Source organism: Sinocyclocheilus grahami, unplaced genomic scaffold (assembly GCF_001515645.1).
Source record: "Sinocyclocheilus grahami isolate Dianchi unplaced genomic scaffold, SAMN03320097.WGS_v1.1 scaffold1042.1, whole genome shotgun sequence".
NCBI classification, from domain to species: domain Eukaryota; kingdom Metazoa; phylum Chordata; class Actinopteri; order Cypriniformes; family Cyprinidae; genus Sinocyclocheilus; species Sinocyclocheilus grahami.
Window position 1 is genome coordinate 495,484 of NW_015506221.1, and position 16,020 is coordinate 511,503.

The 16,020-nt window shown below is 38.8% G+C and overlaps 1 protein-coding gene across 1 annotated transcript in view; it reads right to left on the minus strand.

Annotated features, from left to right (window-relative positions):
* Nucleotides 1–16,020, minus strand: part of LOC107566050 (CREB-binding protein-like) — a 76,056-nt gene that overhangs the window by 14,512 nt on the left and 45,524 nt on the right. The window contains exons 11-27 of the mRNA XM_016251426.1: nt 15,166–15,278; nt 14,904–15,083; nt 14,543–14,797; nt 10,788–10,934; nt 10,466–10,643; nt 10,253–10,371; nt 9,906–10,145; nt 9,071–9,159; nt 7,571–7,651; nt 7,334–7,390; nt 6,112–6,189; nt 5,948–6,015; nt 5,285–5,435; nt 1,744–1,890; nt 1,519–1,632; nt 1,267–1,432; nt 966–1,133 (exon numbers count right to left, since the gene is read on the minus strand). Coding sequence (XP_016106912.1) covers nt 966–1,133; nt 1,267–1,432; nt 1,519–1,632; nt 1,744–1,890; nt 5,285–5,435; nt 5,948–6,015; nt 6,112–6,189; nt 7,334–7,390; nt 7,571–7,651; nt 9,071–9,159; nt 9,906–10,145; nt 10,253–10,371; nt 10,466–10,643; nt 10,788–10,934; nt 14,543–14,797; nt 14,904–15,083; nt 15,166–15,278 — 2,351 coding nt within the window. The remainder of the gene's footprint in view (nt 1–965; nt 1,134–1,266; nt 1,433–1,518; nt 1,633–1,743; nt 1,891–5,284; nt 5,436–5,947; nt 6,016–6,111; nt 6,190–7,333; nt 7,391–7,570; nt 7,652–9,070; nt 9,160–9,905; nt 10,146–10,252; nt 10,372–10,465; nt 10,644–10,787; nt 10,935–14,542; nt 14,798–14,903; nt 15,084–15,165; nt 15,279–16,020) is intronic.

Sequence of the window (16,020 nt, forward strand, 5' to 3'; positions counted from 1 at the left end):
GTGGACGAAGTGGAGTCCAGCCCGGGGTCGTCATATGTGGTTGCCGCAAGCCCTCCGGACGCTCCTTTGTCGAATCCACTGCCTATGCTCACTCAGCCCGCCGACCATTCCTCACTTTATCCCCCGGCCTCTGCTCACTCAGCCCGCCGACCATTCCTCACTTGATCTCCCCGGCCTCTGCTCACTCAGCCCGCCGGCCGTTCCTCACTTTATCCCCCAGCCTCTACTCACTCAGCCCCACGTTTGTCATTTCTCCGATCACAAATGCAGACATGGTTTTATGTTTACGCGGCGCGATACAACGCAACGCGTAAAAAGACAGTACAAGTCATTATAATCCATAATTATGTCCCCCACTGGATGCAACGAATGCCTCGTTTATAATGGGTTTTCATGTTTTTGAATCATCGCTCCGGCCTGACATGGCATCACAGTATGGTAAGGGGCGTAACATTTCCGCCACACGCTTGAGGTATTCGGCCAATCACAACGCACTGGATAGCTGGCCAATCACCGCACACCTCGCTTTTTCAGACCGATGAGCTTTGTAAAAATCAACACGTTTCAGAAAGGCGGGGCATAGAGGAGAAACAATAATGTACAGTATGTGGAAAAGAATGTGTTTTCTGAACCTTAAACCGCATAAACACATTTCATTACACCAAATACACAAAATAATGTTCTTTTTAGCAGCATCATATGACCCCTTTAAATAATGACCCAGATCGTGAAATACATTTATTAGCCTTAGAGTAAGGGAAGCTTACTTTTAATATTTTTAATGTTATCCATCGTTTTTTTGTGGCTCTTTTTAAAAAATTTTTTTTTAAAGTATCGGTTCAGGCACCGGTACTGTTTTAAAAGTATCGATTTGGCACCGGTATCGTATAAAACCCAATCGATACCCAACCCTAATGAAGAGTATCCAGAAATTTTAAAAAAGACACACGGCTTCTCTCATTCACCTCAGGAGTTTCACAAGCTGCCGTGTTTTCTTCTTTTTTCCTCTCCTCTTCCTCTTGCTCCAACTCCTTAATGCTCTCCTCCAACACATTGGGCCAAAAATCACCCTCAAAATATGAAAGCTCGTTTGCACTCGTCAAACGGTCCTCAGTGGCTTGCTTAAAGATGTCCTATTAAATACAAACACATCGTATTTATACCATATAATTGTGTTCTTGATGGCATATACACGATCAAAAAATTAGTGAATCTTTCCATTTTACGAAATTAAGGTTTTTAAAGATCACATGGTTCCTGCTATACCTTGTAGTCATGCAGAATCCGCTCAGCAAAGGCCTTGTCCAGCATTTTGCGGTACCACTCCTGCAGGCGCTTGGGTTTTGGGATTTTCTGGTCGGCAGGGTGACAGTGGAAGATATAGTCATCGCCTTCACTAGGTGGACATGCCCAGATGTGTGCTGTAACGTATCTGCAGTGGAAATGTTCAAAGTTCAGGGCATGAACAGCAACTGTGTATTTGTCGAACTCAAGGAGGATTTATATGATGAAACCTACCCAAGCTTCTTGACGTATTCCAAATAGCCGATGAGGATTTCATGATAGACTGCTGTTCTCAGCATGCGAGGTCTGAAGAAGTGAATACTATCGAGATACGATATGTATACCCGTCTAGACAGGTACAAAATAGACAGAGACTTTTACCTTTATTGCATGCTAAAGCACTACAAGCATTGCCGTATATGTCTGTTTTTTCTCTAATTAACTTGTGTAAGAGTTTACCTGGTATTAGGGAAAGGACAATCAGAGCCGTACTCTTGCACGTGCATGCCGAAGAAACACACGTCCACTCCGTCAATTTCCTCAAAGGCGAAAAGTGCTTTGGTTCTGTAGGGGAAGCTCTCAGGCATCTCTCCTGTGTCTACAAACCTGAAATGAAGTAGGGGATTAATCCACCTTTATCTCTTCAAAGAACAAACACTAGCACACCACTATAGCATCAATGTTTTGTTAGATGAACCAATATTGAAATGGGTGAAACTCTTGATTAGTAAAAATTTTTTTCTTCAGACCAGATAATTAATTGGTTCTGCATCCGAACTTGCCCTCTTAAGGGTAATCTGAAAGACTGGCTTACTGGAAAAATAAAAGGTAAGGATTGAGTTTAAAGCCCCGTTTCCACCGCAGGAACTTTACCCAGGAACTAGGGACTTTGGGCCGGGATCTAAATAAAGTTCAGGGTAAAAAAAATTGCCCCTCAGAAAGTCCTTGCTCGCGAGGTAGTACTTTTTCAAAAGTCCGGAACTTTCGGGGGCGGGACTTGGGCCAGGGTTTCTGCAAGATTTTTAAGCTTAAATTTAAGACTTTTTAAGACCTTTTTTTAAGACCTGTACAAATAAAATGAATACCATATGAGCGGGGTAGGGCAATGTAGTATCATATTAAACTGTAAAATTACGGTAAAAAGCATAATTTACAGTTCAGATACAAGTTTTCACAAAAACAAAGTTTTTAAAAATTATAAACTTTACATTTACGCCTTTAAACCATTGTTAAGAAAATGGAGGAGTCAAAAGTTATAATTATTATATTAATTTAAACAATTATTATCAATAAACTATTATATCAATTAAATAACAAATTAGGGGTGTGCGATATTAACAAAAACTTTTATCTCTATAATATTTTTAAGCAATTTTTTCTAAAAGTGTGCACCATCTTTTGAGTCAAATTCTTGCATTTGGGCTGTTATCAAGCAAATTAAATCAGTATCAACAAAATTGATTTTTGCAATACAGAGGAAACACAGAAGCTGCATTAGAAGTGGCATTTAGATGCATTTACACACGGTTTAATGCAGCTCTGAGGGACATTAAATACTTTAGCCTGCAGTTACAAATGCATAAATAATGTTTTGATATTTTAATGGTGGCAGCAAGTCACTGTTAATAAGTGAGTCATTGCGTTTGGATCGAATCATTTAAATGGTTGATTAATTCAGGAACAAAACAGCATCCTCCTGTTGCTCAGAGACGCAAAACAGCGCTGTGGTTGTGTTTGAAATGATTTTTGTTGGAGAAATAGAGCAGAAACAGGCAATATGGTGTCTAAAACGTAAGACTCTTAATATTAACTTCTTGCTTATTGAACTGTTGTATAAAATAAATATCACATTTGTAATCATGCTTACTTTTGGAGAAAAAAACCAGCACTCTTCATGTGATATTAACTATATGAAATGATATAAAGATATAAATTTTCTGCCCCATATCTTAAATTATGTGATAATTCTTAATGCATTTTAATAGACTGATTCGTGCAGTGAAAGAACGCACTATAAATGCGCACTAGTCTAACCTGTTAGACTTCATCACCTAATGTATGCGTGCACTCTGTAGGTGTGTGTTGTGTTTGCTTTTTGCGATATACTCATATCAAATCGCACATTGTTAAAACAACAATTACGATACTGTCGCAGACCATACATATCGCACACCTGTTTAGATTTTTATAATGCATTGTCTTCTTATCGATCCACCAGTTCACATTTAAAGCTCTGCATGTTTGCAGGGTAAAAACATGGGTCGATTTTAGCATTGGTCTGAACTCTGAGCAAAACAACAGTTTTATTGAAAATGCTCATTCATTCTGCCAGCAGGTGGAGCGTTTGGTAGAAATATAACTGTTTACCCGGTAATGGCAGAACACAAAGCAGCACAGCACCGGACTTTGAACGTGCAGCGCTCGTGTTTATTCAATAAAATCATAACGTTAGCCTTTTTAAGTTTAATCGTCACATTCAGCCATATCGCACTTCTGGTCTTTCTGTCCCCAAATTTAAGACCTCTTGAAATCATAATTAAGACTTTCTTGTACAATTTAAAACTTTTAAAGGCCTTAAATTTGATACAATTCAATTTAAGACCCCGCGGAAACCCTGTTGGCCGCTGAGCATGCTGATTGGTTGCGCTCACGCAGCATTGTATTTCAACCACCATTTATTCTGATAATTTTCAAAATATTACTGTTATTGTGTCATGAAATGTAGTTTTAAAAGTATTTCAGGCAAGAATGTAGTTGTTTAAAACTCAAATCTGCGTTTTATTTATAAAGACAGCGCCTTTACTCCTTTGACTCCTATAGTGGAGTCAGCTGTCTTAACCGTGGCTTGTGTACTGCAAACACATACCAGCTTCATCACTGTGTCTGTCACGCGACTTTGTTCCCCTTTCGGGCTCTGTCTTTACATTTATTTTGAAAGATGAAGCTCGCGATTATGGTAAGGGGCGTTACATTTCCGACAAGTGCTTGTGGTGTTCGGCCAATCACAATGCACTGGGTCAGCTGGCCAATCAGAGCAGACTGCGCTTGTCGGAAGGAGGGACTTTGTAGAAAACAAAGCGTTTGAGAGAGGCGGGGCATATAGGACCTAAAATAATTACAGTATTTGAAAAATAATGCGTTTTTTTAACATTAAAGCATGTCAACATATTCTGTTACACCAAATACACAAAATAATGATCTTTAAAAAAGCATCATATGACCCCTTTAAACTAATAACAAAACAGTAGCTGATTCAGAAGCGCCAGATTGTCATAGCAAAGTCAGAATCGCATTATGCTAATATTTCCACATAGTGAGGTAGATATGTGGGGGCGTGTTAGAACGAGCCGTTTTAGGGGGGCGTGGCAGAGTCTTAACTTTGATAAAGAATATCTCTTTGGTTTTGAGACTTCAGTCTTTGCAACTTCAAGGATCTTATCTATGCACAATCAGCTTGTAACACTCCAAAGAGAAAGGAAACCTTGAAATCGCATCATATGACCCCTTCAATATGTTAAAATGAATAAAAAAAAAGAGGCAATACTATTTGATATAATATTTTGTTTCATTGTAATGTAGGCTATACTGAACTACATTTCTGCGGCTATTAATATGTTTCAAATGAAACCAAAAACAGGCAGTGGTGTTTGATATCATATTTCGTAAATACAGTGAGAAAAATTGCAGTAGTCAAGGCGAGCTGACCGATGTTATCAAGTACGCTGGTGTTTGCAGAATTACCGGACTTGCGTCGTCCCGTACGCGGGAGTTCACACTCCCGAGTCGAACTCGCAAAGTCCGACCTACCAAGGATACAAGTCCGAAATTTGCGTACTTGGTATTGAAAAACGCGCAGAGACCTACGTCATCAGACTATTTGCCTATTCTTCACGGTACTTTAGACCGCGATGGAAACGCAGACAGCAACAGGTCTGGGGGAAAAAAGTTCCTGGGACAAATTGTTCCAGGTAATTTCGGTGGAAAAGCGGCTTAAGTTTACCTGGCCTTCATGCCAGGTTTGACCTCCACCATTTTATCTGAACTGGCTACAATTCGCACGAACACCTCTCCAGCTTCCGGATGGTTCTGCCTCTTCAAGTACTTGTTCACCCGATCCTCTATGTACGTGCCTAACCGCGTCACCTGCAACCCTGGATCGAAAACAACAGCATTTAGTACAAAAACACTTGTAAAGAGAGTATTAAATTAAATTTTTTTCAATATTTTTTATTGAAAGCTGAGAGATTTCACCAATAAGAATGGTAAACAGAAGCAAGCATATTTGAGCTTCCGTTTGCCATATTTTATGAGTTCTATGCATGTGCGCTGATCCATGTTTATATGTTGAATAAAAGCCTAAACTACATTTGTTCATCATATCAAGTGATCATGTCTCTTTAGAAGACATGGATTTAAACACTCAAATCATATGGATAACATTTACGATGTCTTTAGGAACTTTAAGGATTGTCAATTTTGGTTGCATGGACTTTCAGTGGAGGGACAGAAATCTCCCAGGTTTCATTAAAAATACATTCATTTGTGTTTCAAAGATGAACAAAAGTCATACTGGTTTGGAACAACATGAGAGTGAGCAAATGACAAAATGAGGTAAACCATCCATTTAGCATTAATGCATCACATGAACAGTCCTATTACTTACTTTTTGCCGAAAACTTGTTCTCTTTTCTCGTCTTCCCGCTCTTTTTCAAACAGTTATCACAGATAAAACTGCAGAGAGAAATGCTCATTAGTGCTGACTTCCCGCAACGCATCCATAATCGATATCAGAGCAACTCTGTTCACTCTTGAGGTGCTTTCACTCACCCTAAAGGCCAGATGGCCTCATAATGCAGGACACATATCTGATGCATCTTCCGCCAGCAATCTTTACATTCAACAAACCTGATAGGAGGAGAATCGATTAATGGGGGATGCAATCGTTTCATGCCCTTTGTATTCTGGCAGCTTTTATTTTAGCAAGTGTCTGAATGCGTAGTCACTAACTGCGAGAGCAGGTAGTTAATATGAAATACATCATTCAGCTTCTTTTCCTCCAGTTCTTACGCATTTGCAAGCAGGCCAATGCAACTGCGCCTTTGTAGGAGGTGTGGATTTGGACAACTTCTGGATAATACTGATGCTTGCAGACTGTAGTGTTGTGTTCGTGTTGTGGGAGTGTCTCTATGCCCTATGTTATTGACAGCAGGGGGCGCCAGTGAGCAAAAGCCATGTGGTGTTAACGAGTCCAGAGTGGACAACTGTATGAGCCAATAACAGGGGTGCGTTTCCCGTACAACGACGTAACTCGCTGATTAACCACCATAGTACGATGTATTGTTGTTGAAACTAACTAACTAGTTACGACTGTTTCCCAAACACGGTTGCATGTCCGTCGCTTGAACCACATTAGTTCAACAACATAGGGCCATTGTTAATGATGTCACACGCATGTGGTGAAGGAATAACTTCTGCTATTTAACCGATTACATCTCTAAGATGCTGCTGTATTGAACATGGCACCTGATGACTAATTTACTATTTTTTGCTCCGTCATTTTGCTTTATTTGATGTTTGATTCATCGCGGGTTCTCACTTATGTCATACTCTGGGGTTCCCTTAGGCATTTATGCACATGCGCACTCTTCAAAAACGGCGCTTACTGAGGATGCGCAAAAATACATAGATTAAAATGGATTTATATTTAGATTGTACTGCATGTTAGCTTGCTTATTGTGCCCAAGAGCACATTTATTTAAGCCCATAATCCCTTGCTAACAAGAAACTATGCTTCTAACCACAGATCAAGAGCTGTAGTTCCAACCATGTAAGTTTGTGACGCTGTTTGCGAATGTTCGTTTGAACTATGGTTTCGGGACACACCGAATCGTTGAACTATGTTGGTAACGACGGAACTTGCGACCATAGTTGGCTAACGATTCTTTTGGGAAACGCACCCCAGTATAGCACTACTATTAGAGCATGTGCTACTAGTGCATTGATAGTTGCCTCATGGAATTCTGGGAAATAAAGTGGAGCGTTTACTTACGGCTCAGGATCTAACGTGTCATTCTTCTTCCTTTCAAACTGGTCTTTAGAGATCATGCTGCATACAAAGAAGACCCAAAATCTGATTTGTTGAACATTTAAAACTTTTCAAAAATTATTCAGTTTATTATGGAATGGAGAAAATTAATCATTCAGAATGATTTTGAACTAAAGCGATAAAATCTCCACAACTGAGCTTGAATATAACCACAAAAAGAGAAGGTGAACAATCACTTACGTCTGGGGCTGAGCAGGATCATCTCCTAGTGTCACACTGTCTCCCTGAATCTCATTGAAGCACTTCTCACAGAAATGATACCTGTATAGTCACAAACACAACAGTTATAAGATATACAGATATATAATATATAAGATATATATATACAGAAGCACACATGAGTGAGTTTATTATTCATTAATCCAAACAGAATATAAAATGTGTACGATGATTATTCCCTAAAAGTCATTCGATGCTGTAATCAGTATCACAGTGTGAAAGTAATGTGAATGGCTTCCAAGGGCTCAATGGGAAACATTAAAGTAATTGTTCACCTGAAATGAAAATTTGCTGAAAATTTACTCATCTTCAGGCCATCCAAGAAGTAGATGAGTTTGTACAGATTTGTAGAAATTTAGCATTACATCACTCGCTCACCAATGTATCTTCTGCAGTGAATGGGTGCCGTCAGAATGAGAGTCTAAACAGCTGATAAAAACATCACAATAATCCACAAATAATTCACACCACTCCAGTGCATCAATTAAGCCAACATTAAGGCGTTTTAACTTTAAACCATCATTTCTGGCCAAAATATGAGTCCATAATCCATAATAAAGCTTCCTTCAGTGAAAAAGTTCATCCCCTGTTGTCCTCGCATCAAAATATTTGTTAAGAAATGTTTTGGTTTTTGCTTGTAAACTGTGTTTGATCTGTGCATATTTCTCTCCTGATTTAGACAACACGACTTTTTCACTGGAGAAAGAAATATTATGAATAGAGGATTTTAGCCAGAAACAACAGTTTTGAAGTTTAAAGCATCTTCATGATTGATTGGTTTCTTACAAAGACGCAGCTTTTCGCTTCACATGATGTTAATTGATAGACTGGAGTAGTGTGGATTACTTATGGATTATTGTGATGTTTTTATCAGCTGTCTGAACACTCATTCTGACGGTACCCATTCACTGCAGAGGATCCACTGCAGGGCTAAATTTCTCCAAATCTGTTCCGATTGGATGCGAGTAAACCAAGAGCCAGAGCGGCTGTGTCTGACAATCAGCTTATTTGGAGGTTCTGCAGTGACATGCTCTATGCTGCAGGGGGCGCAAAGGGAGCTTGTTATGAGTAAGCAGGCAATTCACAGCAAAAAAAAAAAAAAACTAATAAATGTGCCAGTGCAAATATTACAACTGCCAATAAATTAAGACTGGCTGGAGACTTCAAGCAGTGTATCCGTGAAGAAAGAGAAAGGGGGAGGGGGTTGTAATCGAGCAGTCTTATGTTTAGAAAATACATATGAACAGGCCTGATAGTAAACTATGCTAGTGTACACACAGCCACACAGGGAGGTTTAATGTCTGATCTACCAAATGTGTGTCAAAAACCACACACGACTGAACTCACTACACCACATGACAGAGAGCACGCCTGCTTCAACTTGAGTGTCCTCCTAAACGTTTTCTAAGGCTGTCGACTACATGAATTCTACCTCAAGAAAGGGCACGTGTATCATCTCACCTGTTCTGATAACTGTAATAAGTGCCGTCTCGGGGTATTGTACATAATTGCTTGCCGTAACAGCACAGTGTCTGAGGAGAAAACTCGTACTGTGGGAGGAAAGGAGAAAAGAGAGTTCAGACACATGACCGGAAACGTCTGTTTATATCGAGTTTCTGTGCAGTCGACCAGGAGTTGAATAGCTAGCATCAAAATACTGGAGGTTCAAAACTAACATAACTACTGTAGTATTAATATTATTTAAAATAAACAAAATATTACAGTTGCATTATTTGAATGGGTGAACAAACATACATAAAAATGACTCATGTCCAGAAATTATTGTTAGATATTCACTTTATTTTTTACACCTCCATAATTCCAAATAATTAGCATTTTCACATTTATCATCAAGTAATATATTTATTTTAACATTATTACAGATTATAGTTATTATTTTCACATTATTATTTTTGTGGAGAGATATTGTATAATCACTTATTATTCAATTTATACAATAACATTTAGTATACATTTATTTGCATATTACTATTATTTTTATTAGTACTACTAGTACTGTGAAGCAATGCTGTATAACCATTTATTATACAATAATGCATTTGTTTGCACATTATTATTGTTGTTACAACCATTTAATAAACAACAATGTATTTAAGATACACTTATTTCCACATTATTATTATTATTATTGTACAACTATTTAATTAACTTTAATTTATTAATATTTAATATACATTTGTAAAAAATAATTACATATTATTATTATTATTGTTATTATTAGCTATGTGGAATTCATAAGACAACCGAATTTGAACTGAATGTCAGTTCATCTCACCTTCCTTCCGCAGCAGTAACCGAGGCTCTGCATGACGGGGTCGATCTCCTGCTCGAACACCTCAGCCAGTTTGGAGCAGTACTTGTACACACGTGACGTCTTCCTGTTGTACAACCACGCGTTGTTGAACATCAGCCACACGTCATCTACGTACTGCCACGGCTCCTGATACTGACCCGTGTCCAGTTTGCGCTTGATAGTGGACAGGTCCATGGGGTTCTTCACGATATCAAAGTAGTCCTGAAGGCATGAAAGGAAACACCTTCATAGTTCAGTCAAACGTGTACTTGTACAGTCTTCACATATGATTTAATAAAGATACATGCATATATGTATGTGAGACTCACAGGGATGCCAAGAAGTATGGGGTCCACAGGCTGCCGGAAGGGCAGAGACTCTGGATCTTGCCTGTACAGAGACTCCAGAGTGGGCATCAATGCCTGCCGCAACTCTTCTGGCTTAAAGACTGAGAAGAGAGAGAAACACAGAAATAAAAAGATTACGAAGACAAAGAAATGTAGAGCCAACAGAAAAGAAAACAGAGAAGTGTCAGTTCATACTTTTCCTGCGTGACTGAGATGGTGAAGTCGCTGTACCGTTCGTCTTGCTTTCATCTTCCTCTTTGGTCTCCATCTTTAAGTCTGTCTTCTTGTCCTCAGTCTCCATTGGCTCCTGCTTAGCCTCCAACCCCTCTGGCTCCTCCTTTTTGACCAGTAGGGAGCCTGTGTCGTCCTCCGTCTAACAAAGGCAGAACAACCATGAAAATTTGAGACTGAAATTAAAATCTGGGTTGGAAAGATTTTTATTCTAATATGCTGATTTGCTGCTTAAGAAACATGATTTATTTTTAATCAGTGTTGAAAACATATATACAAAACACACCTCCATCTTGGGCTCCGTTTTGATGCATATGTCGTATTCTTGCTCTTCTGTTTTAGTGTTGCTGGGCGGTACATCAGGCACGGCATGCTGGGAGTGCAGCTCGGCGCTGGCTGCCGATGCTGGAGTGGGCACACGGTTTTCACCGCTCTGAAAGACAAAGTATCAGATTTATTGCCTTGAAATAAATATTATAAATATTGCCTTATTATAAATATTATAATCGCTGAGCGATTATGGTGTCATTTTGGAAAGATGGCACCGTTTGGTTTGATAACATCACCGTATCTTTGTTCCAAAACCTAGTGAGCGGCCTACTGAGGGTCAAAGGTGCACTTTCCACACAAAGGCTGTTTGAAATGATGGCCATCAAGCTTATGCTGCATTCTAAAGTTGAAGGATTGCTGTCGGCAAATGTGAGGCCCAGACTATATTTTGTAAGAGGGATCACTCTGATAGGCTGTTCGGCTTGGAAAACGAGTGTACTGAAAAAAAAACACAAAAAAAACGGAAAAAACCAACAAAGTCTATTTGCTTTGTTTTATGGTTTGTATATCTGCAGTCCTAAGCCGTTTCTCAATACCAAGTACGCAAAGTTCGGACTTGCATCCTCGGTAGTTCGGACTTCGCAAGTTCGACTCGGGAGTGCGAACTCCTGGGGATGGGAGGACACAATTAATTCTGCAAATGGAACAGCAGTGTACTTGATAACATCAGTCAGCTCGCCTTGGGTACTCCGGTTGTCTTCACTGTATGTATACAATACGACGAAATATGATATCAAACATCACTGCCTCTTTTCGTTTTCATTTAAACTAGGGCTGCACGATAAATCGCATGCCATATTTAACGCGCATCTTATCAGTAAAGCCGGTTCTGTAATCAGCGATAAATCTCCATCACCTGCGGGCTTTCACATTGAGCAGCATTAACTACACAGAGCCGTTGTTCACTGACGAGCTGCGCAAAACCACGTTCATATTCGCGCGATTTTTTGCGCAGCTCGTCAGTGAACATAATTTATTAAACATAACTTTATGCTCAGCCAAAACGATAAATAATAGATTCATGAGACCAAAGATTGCCTGTTAGATTTACCCAAAACGAATTTTACCTCATGTTTAACCACTACCAGAGACATCAGAGCCAGCGGCAAATATCAGAAGGACTAGCCGAGGTGAGACTGCTCTCGGCGGATACATGAGCGCTGAGCGCCCGGTGATCACGTGGAGCTACGTCTAAGTAATCGGCGAAGCAAATTTAAAAATAGGCGCTATCTTTATAAATAAACCGCAGATTTAAGTTTTAAACAACTACACTCTCGCCTGAAATACTCTTAGAACTGCATTTCATGACACAATAACAGTAATATTTTAGGCGACACCACAGTCAGCTTTGGTCGCCACTAGCTCTTTGATGTCTGTCTGGTGTGTCTGGGCCTTAAGGTATCATGTTTAGGTCAAAATCAGGCCGCAGTTCACGTATCCTTTGAGACGAATGCAATCCTAGAATGCATGGCAATTTGACTAAGGATGACTATTAATACTATTTTGAATTTTTTTTTTTTTTATAATTCTAATACTTGTGCATTCTATTTATGCTTATGCTTAGTGTAGAACTGTGATATGAGCTTGGTAACATGCTATTTTCAAACACAATTGTAATACATTTAAAAGAATCTGTGCGTTTCTGTTAGGTCTGCATGAAAAAACATGCATGAAATAAAAAAATCGCAATATGGCTTAGTGGGGTTATTAAATCGCAAAGGCTGTGATTTAATTAAATAAATGAGCTGTGGTTTTCAGAATGAAGTGTGGCACAGTGTACATTCACATGCAAGAAGCTCATGAAAATAGTAGTATTAATAATTTTGTTTAATATTATTTAGTAGTCGCAGTATTAATAATATTGTTAATTAGTAGTAGTAATATTATATACATATATATATATATATATATATATATATATAATGTAATAGTAATATAAAATATAATGGATATATTTTATTACTAAATAAAATATACTATTTAGTAATATTATTACTATTTCTAATGATAAGTTGTTATCATTTACTAAACCTAACTAAATATATAATATGTAACATAATATTTGGTAATATTATTTTTAAAAAGTATTTAGTAATAGTAGTAGTAATAATAATAATAATTATTATTATTAGGTTAGGGTTATTTTTTATACATATTGGTATATCATTATAAGTGTTGGGCAGTAACGCGTTACTGTAATTTGATTACTTTTTTTTAGTAACGGAGTAATTTAACGCATTATAATTTTCAAAATAGTAATTCGAGTATAGTTACAAGCCGAGGTTTCTATACGTTACTGCCGCGTTACATTGCTGACAGAATGCAGTGATTTATAATCTAGAGATTGTAAAAAGGATGTAGCACACGCACTGGCGAGTCAAGTGCCAGTGGATTAGAGACCTACTCCCGCGAGACCCGACGCAACAGAGTGCAGCGTGGGACAAGATGGGCGAGTGCTGCTGCGGGCGGGTAGACACTCGTGTGTGTGCGGGATGCGGGAGAATAAAATGATTCACGGGACTCCCGCAAAATAGAAATATCTAATCATAAAATATCTAAAACAAATAAATTGTTATTCCTCTATTGCACAAAAGCAACATGAACTAATATAAAATATAAACGATTAATAGGTGCAAGCGTATGTAGAGTTTCTATTTAGGCTATAACACGTGTTTACAGCGTTGAGCAATGCAGTGCTGAAATTTGCATGCTCACGAATCCTCTCATTATAACACACGAATTGTAGACATTACGAAAGATTCATTATGCATTATTGTGTTATAGCCTAACAGAGATTTGTGAGATTGCGATGAACTGAGATGTCTTTTAGAGATTATAAATGCAGCACTCTTTGCTGGTATTCTGCCATGCCAAAGCATGCACGCAGCAGCCGCTTGCTTTAGTTAAAAATAACAGTTTTCTGTGAATGTTGATGCTTTAATAACAAATATTTATCAGGGGAGCGTGTATGCTGGAATTTCATAAATTTCAAGGAGAAAAAAGTAACGTAACTAGCAATGTAACTAATTACTAATTACTTTTGAAATAAAGTAATCAGAACAGTAACGTGATTACTTTTAAAAGGAGTAATCAGTAATTTGATTACACTTTCAGAGTAACTTACCCAACACTGATCATTATAATATTTTAGCCAAATTGTGCAGCAAACCTGGACTCTCCAAAACTCTTTATTACAAATTACAAAATTACTTATTTTAATATTTTTATTTCATAGTAACCATAACAATATTAATAATATTAATTATTATTACTAATATTAATAAGTTACGGTTATTTTATAATCATAGTGGAATATAATCAATATTTTTGGCCACATTGTGCAGCAAACTTAAGACTCTATATTTTTTATTTTACAGGGAATTTTTTTATGTATAGTAATAGAAATAGTAGCAGCAATAATAATATGAATAATAATAATTATAATTATTATTAATAATTATAAAAACAAAACAGAGAAGCAACCCATTTTAAAATCGCAATTGCCATTTTATAGGAAAAATCACAATTAGATTTTTCCCCAAATTGCACAATCCTAGTTCCTTGTGAGAAGTGCAATGGAACCCAAAGATTGCTGTCTGTGTCCCGACTACCTCACAACCAGTCAGTTATGAGGTTTCATTCTGGTCAGGATGCTACCTATGTAGGAAGCTCACTAGGTTTTGGATCTGAAGATGGATCTGCAGGTCTCACCGGTGTTCCAGGGTGCTGCTGGGCAGGGAGGGGCAGCTCCGTCTGGGGCTGCATGTGAGGTGGGGTGCCCTGAGCAGGGGCGGGGGTGGGTGTGGAGGCCTGACTGGGCTGCAGTGCTGCTGGCAGGTTAGTGGTGCTGGCGGTGGCGTTGGGGGGTGGTGTGGCGCGGAGTGGAGCCTGAGGGGGTGCGGGGCAGCCTAGCGGGGGGCCCAAGGGGCCAAGTGCATTCAGGGAGAGGTTAGCGTTCGGCTGCTGCTGGGGAAGGAGAGATCGCACGCACACAAGCAGGGACAAAACAAGTTTAGTGGGAACGTCGTTGTGCAGAACGAGGTCACTCTAGGATGAGAGTGCATGTGCGCACCTGTGAAACGGCCGCCTGCGTATTGGGCTGGCCCATGTTGACATTCATGGCGTTGGTATTGGTGGGGAACTGCGGTTGAGCCATGAACTGCGTCTGGTTGGCCGTCTGTGCCACCATTTTCCCGCCGTGAGCTCCCAGCATGCTTTGAGTGGGGGGCATTCGCGTGGGAGACATATTCATCTGTGAAAATATGACGAGAATGATACAATGCGATATGCGTCCAGAGAGCAGAAATGAGAGGGATCCAGACATGAAGACTGACCGTCGGGACTTGGTTCATATTGATCTGTTGATGGTTTATCGGAGAAGCGGCACGTGTTGCCATGGGAGCCTGAGACATCGGCACATTGGGCAATGCGCAGAATGGATTCATCCCTGTTGGAAAAAACAACAAAAAAGATTGATAACGCAGAGATATAAAGATTTAACACTTTAATTTGGTGCGATTAGTTATGGTGTTAATTTTTAACACAGCGCATCACGGCCCAGACAGGTATGTCATTTTACATTGCGTGCAGCTGCTGACAAACATGATGCTGGACGACTGATGACTGAGTGATGTAGCCTATTATAATCCAGTTATATGCCCCCAAAATTAAAGATATGAGGGTGAAAATGCCCCATATAAGTTTTTGTCTTATATTTATATCATATGATAAAGTTTAGCAATATCACATAAGCAAGAGTGCTGTTTTTTCCTGAATATCTGGACGACTGCAAATGTGATATTGATTTTATACAACAGTTCAATAAACAAGAAGTTAATATTGTGTTTTAGACACAATATTGTCAGTTTTTGATCAAATTCGGCAACAAAAATAGTTCCAAACAAATCCACAGCAGAACAACCTTTCCAAGCAAAACACAGCAATGTTTTGTTATTGAATGAATCAGCCGTTTTCAATGAATCAAGTGAGTCAATTATCCAGTGACTCGTTCATAAAGACAGTCACTTGCTTTGTTTCTGAATGAATTAGCCATTTTGACAAATTGGTTAAATTAATGATTCAATGATTCACTCATTATGACTTCGCCACCCCTTACTGGTGGTTTTAGTTTAGTATTCAGAGTATAATTTTTACAATTTTCAATATTTGTAAAAAAAAAAAAAAAAAAA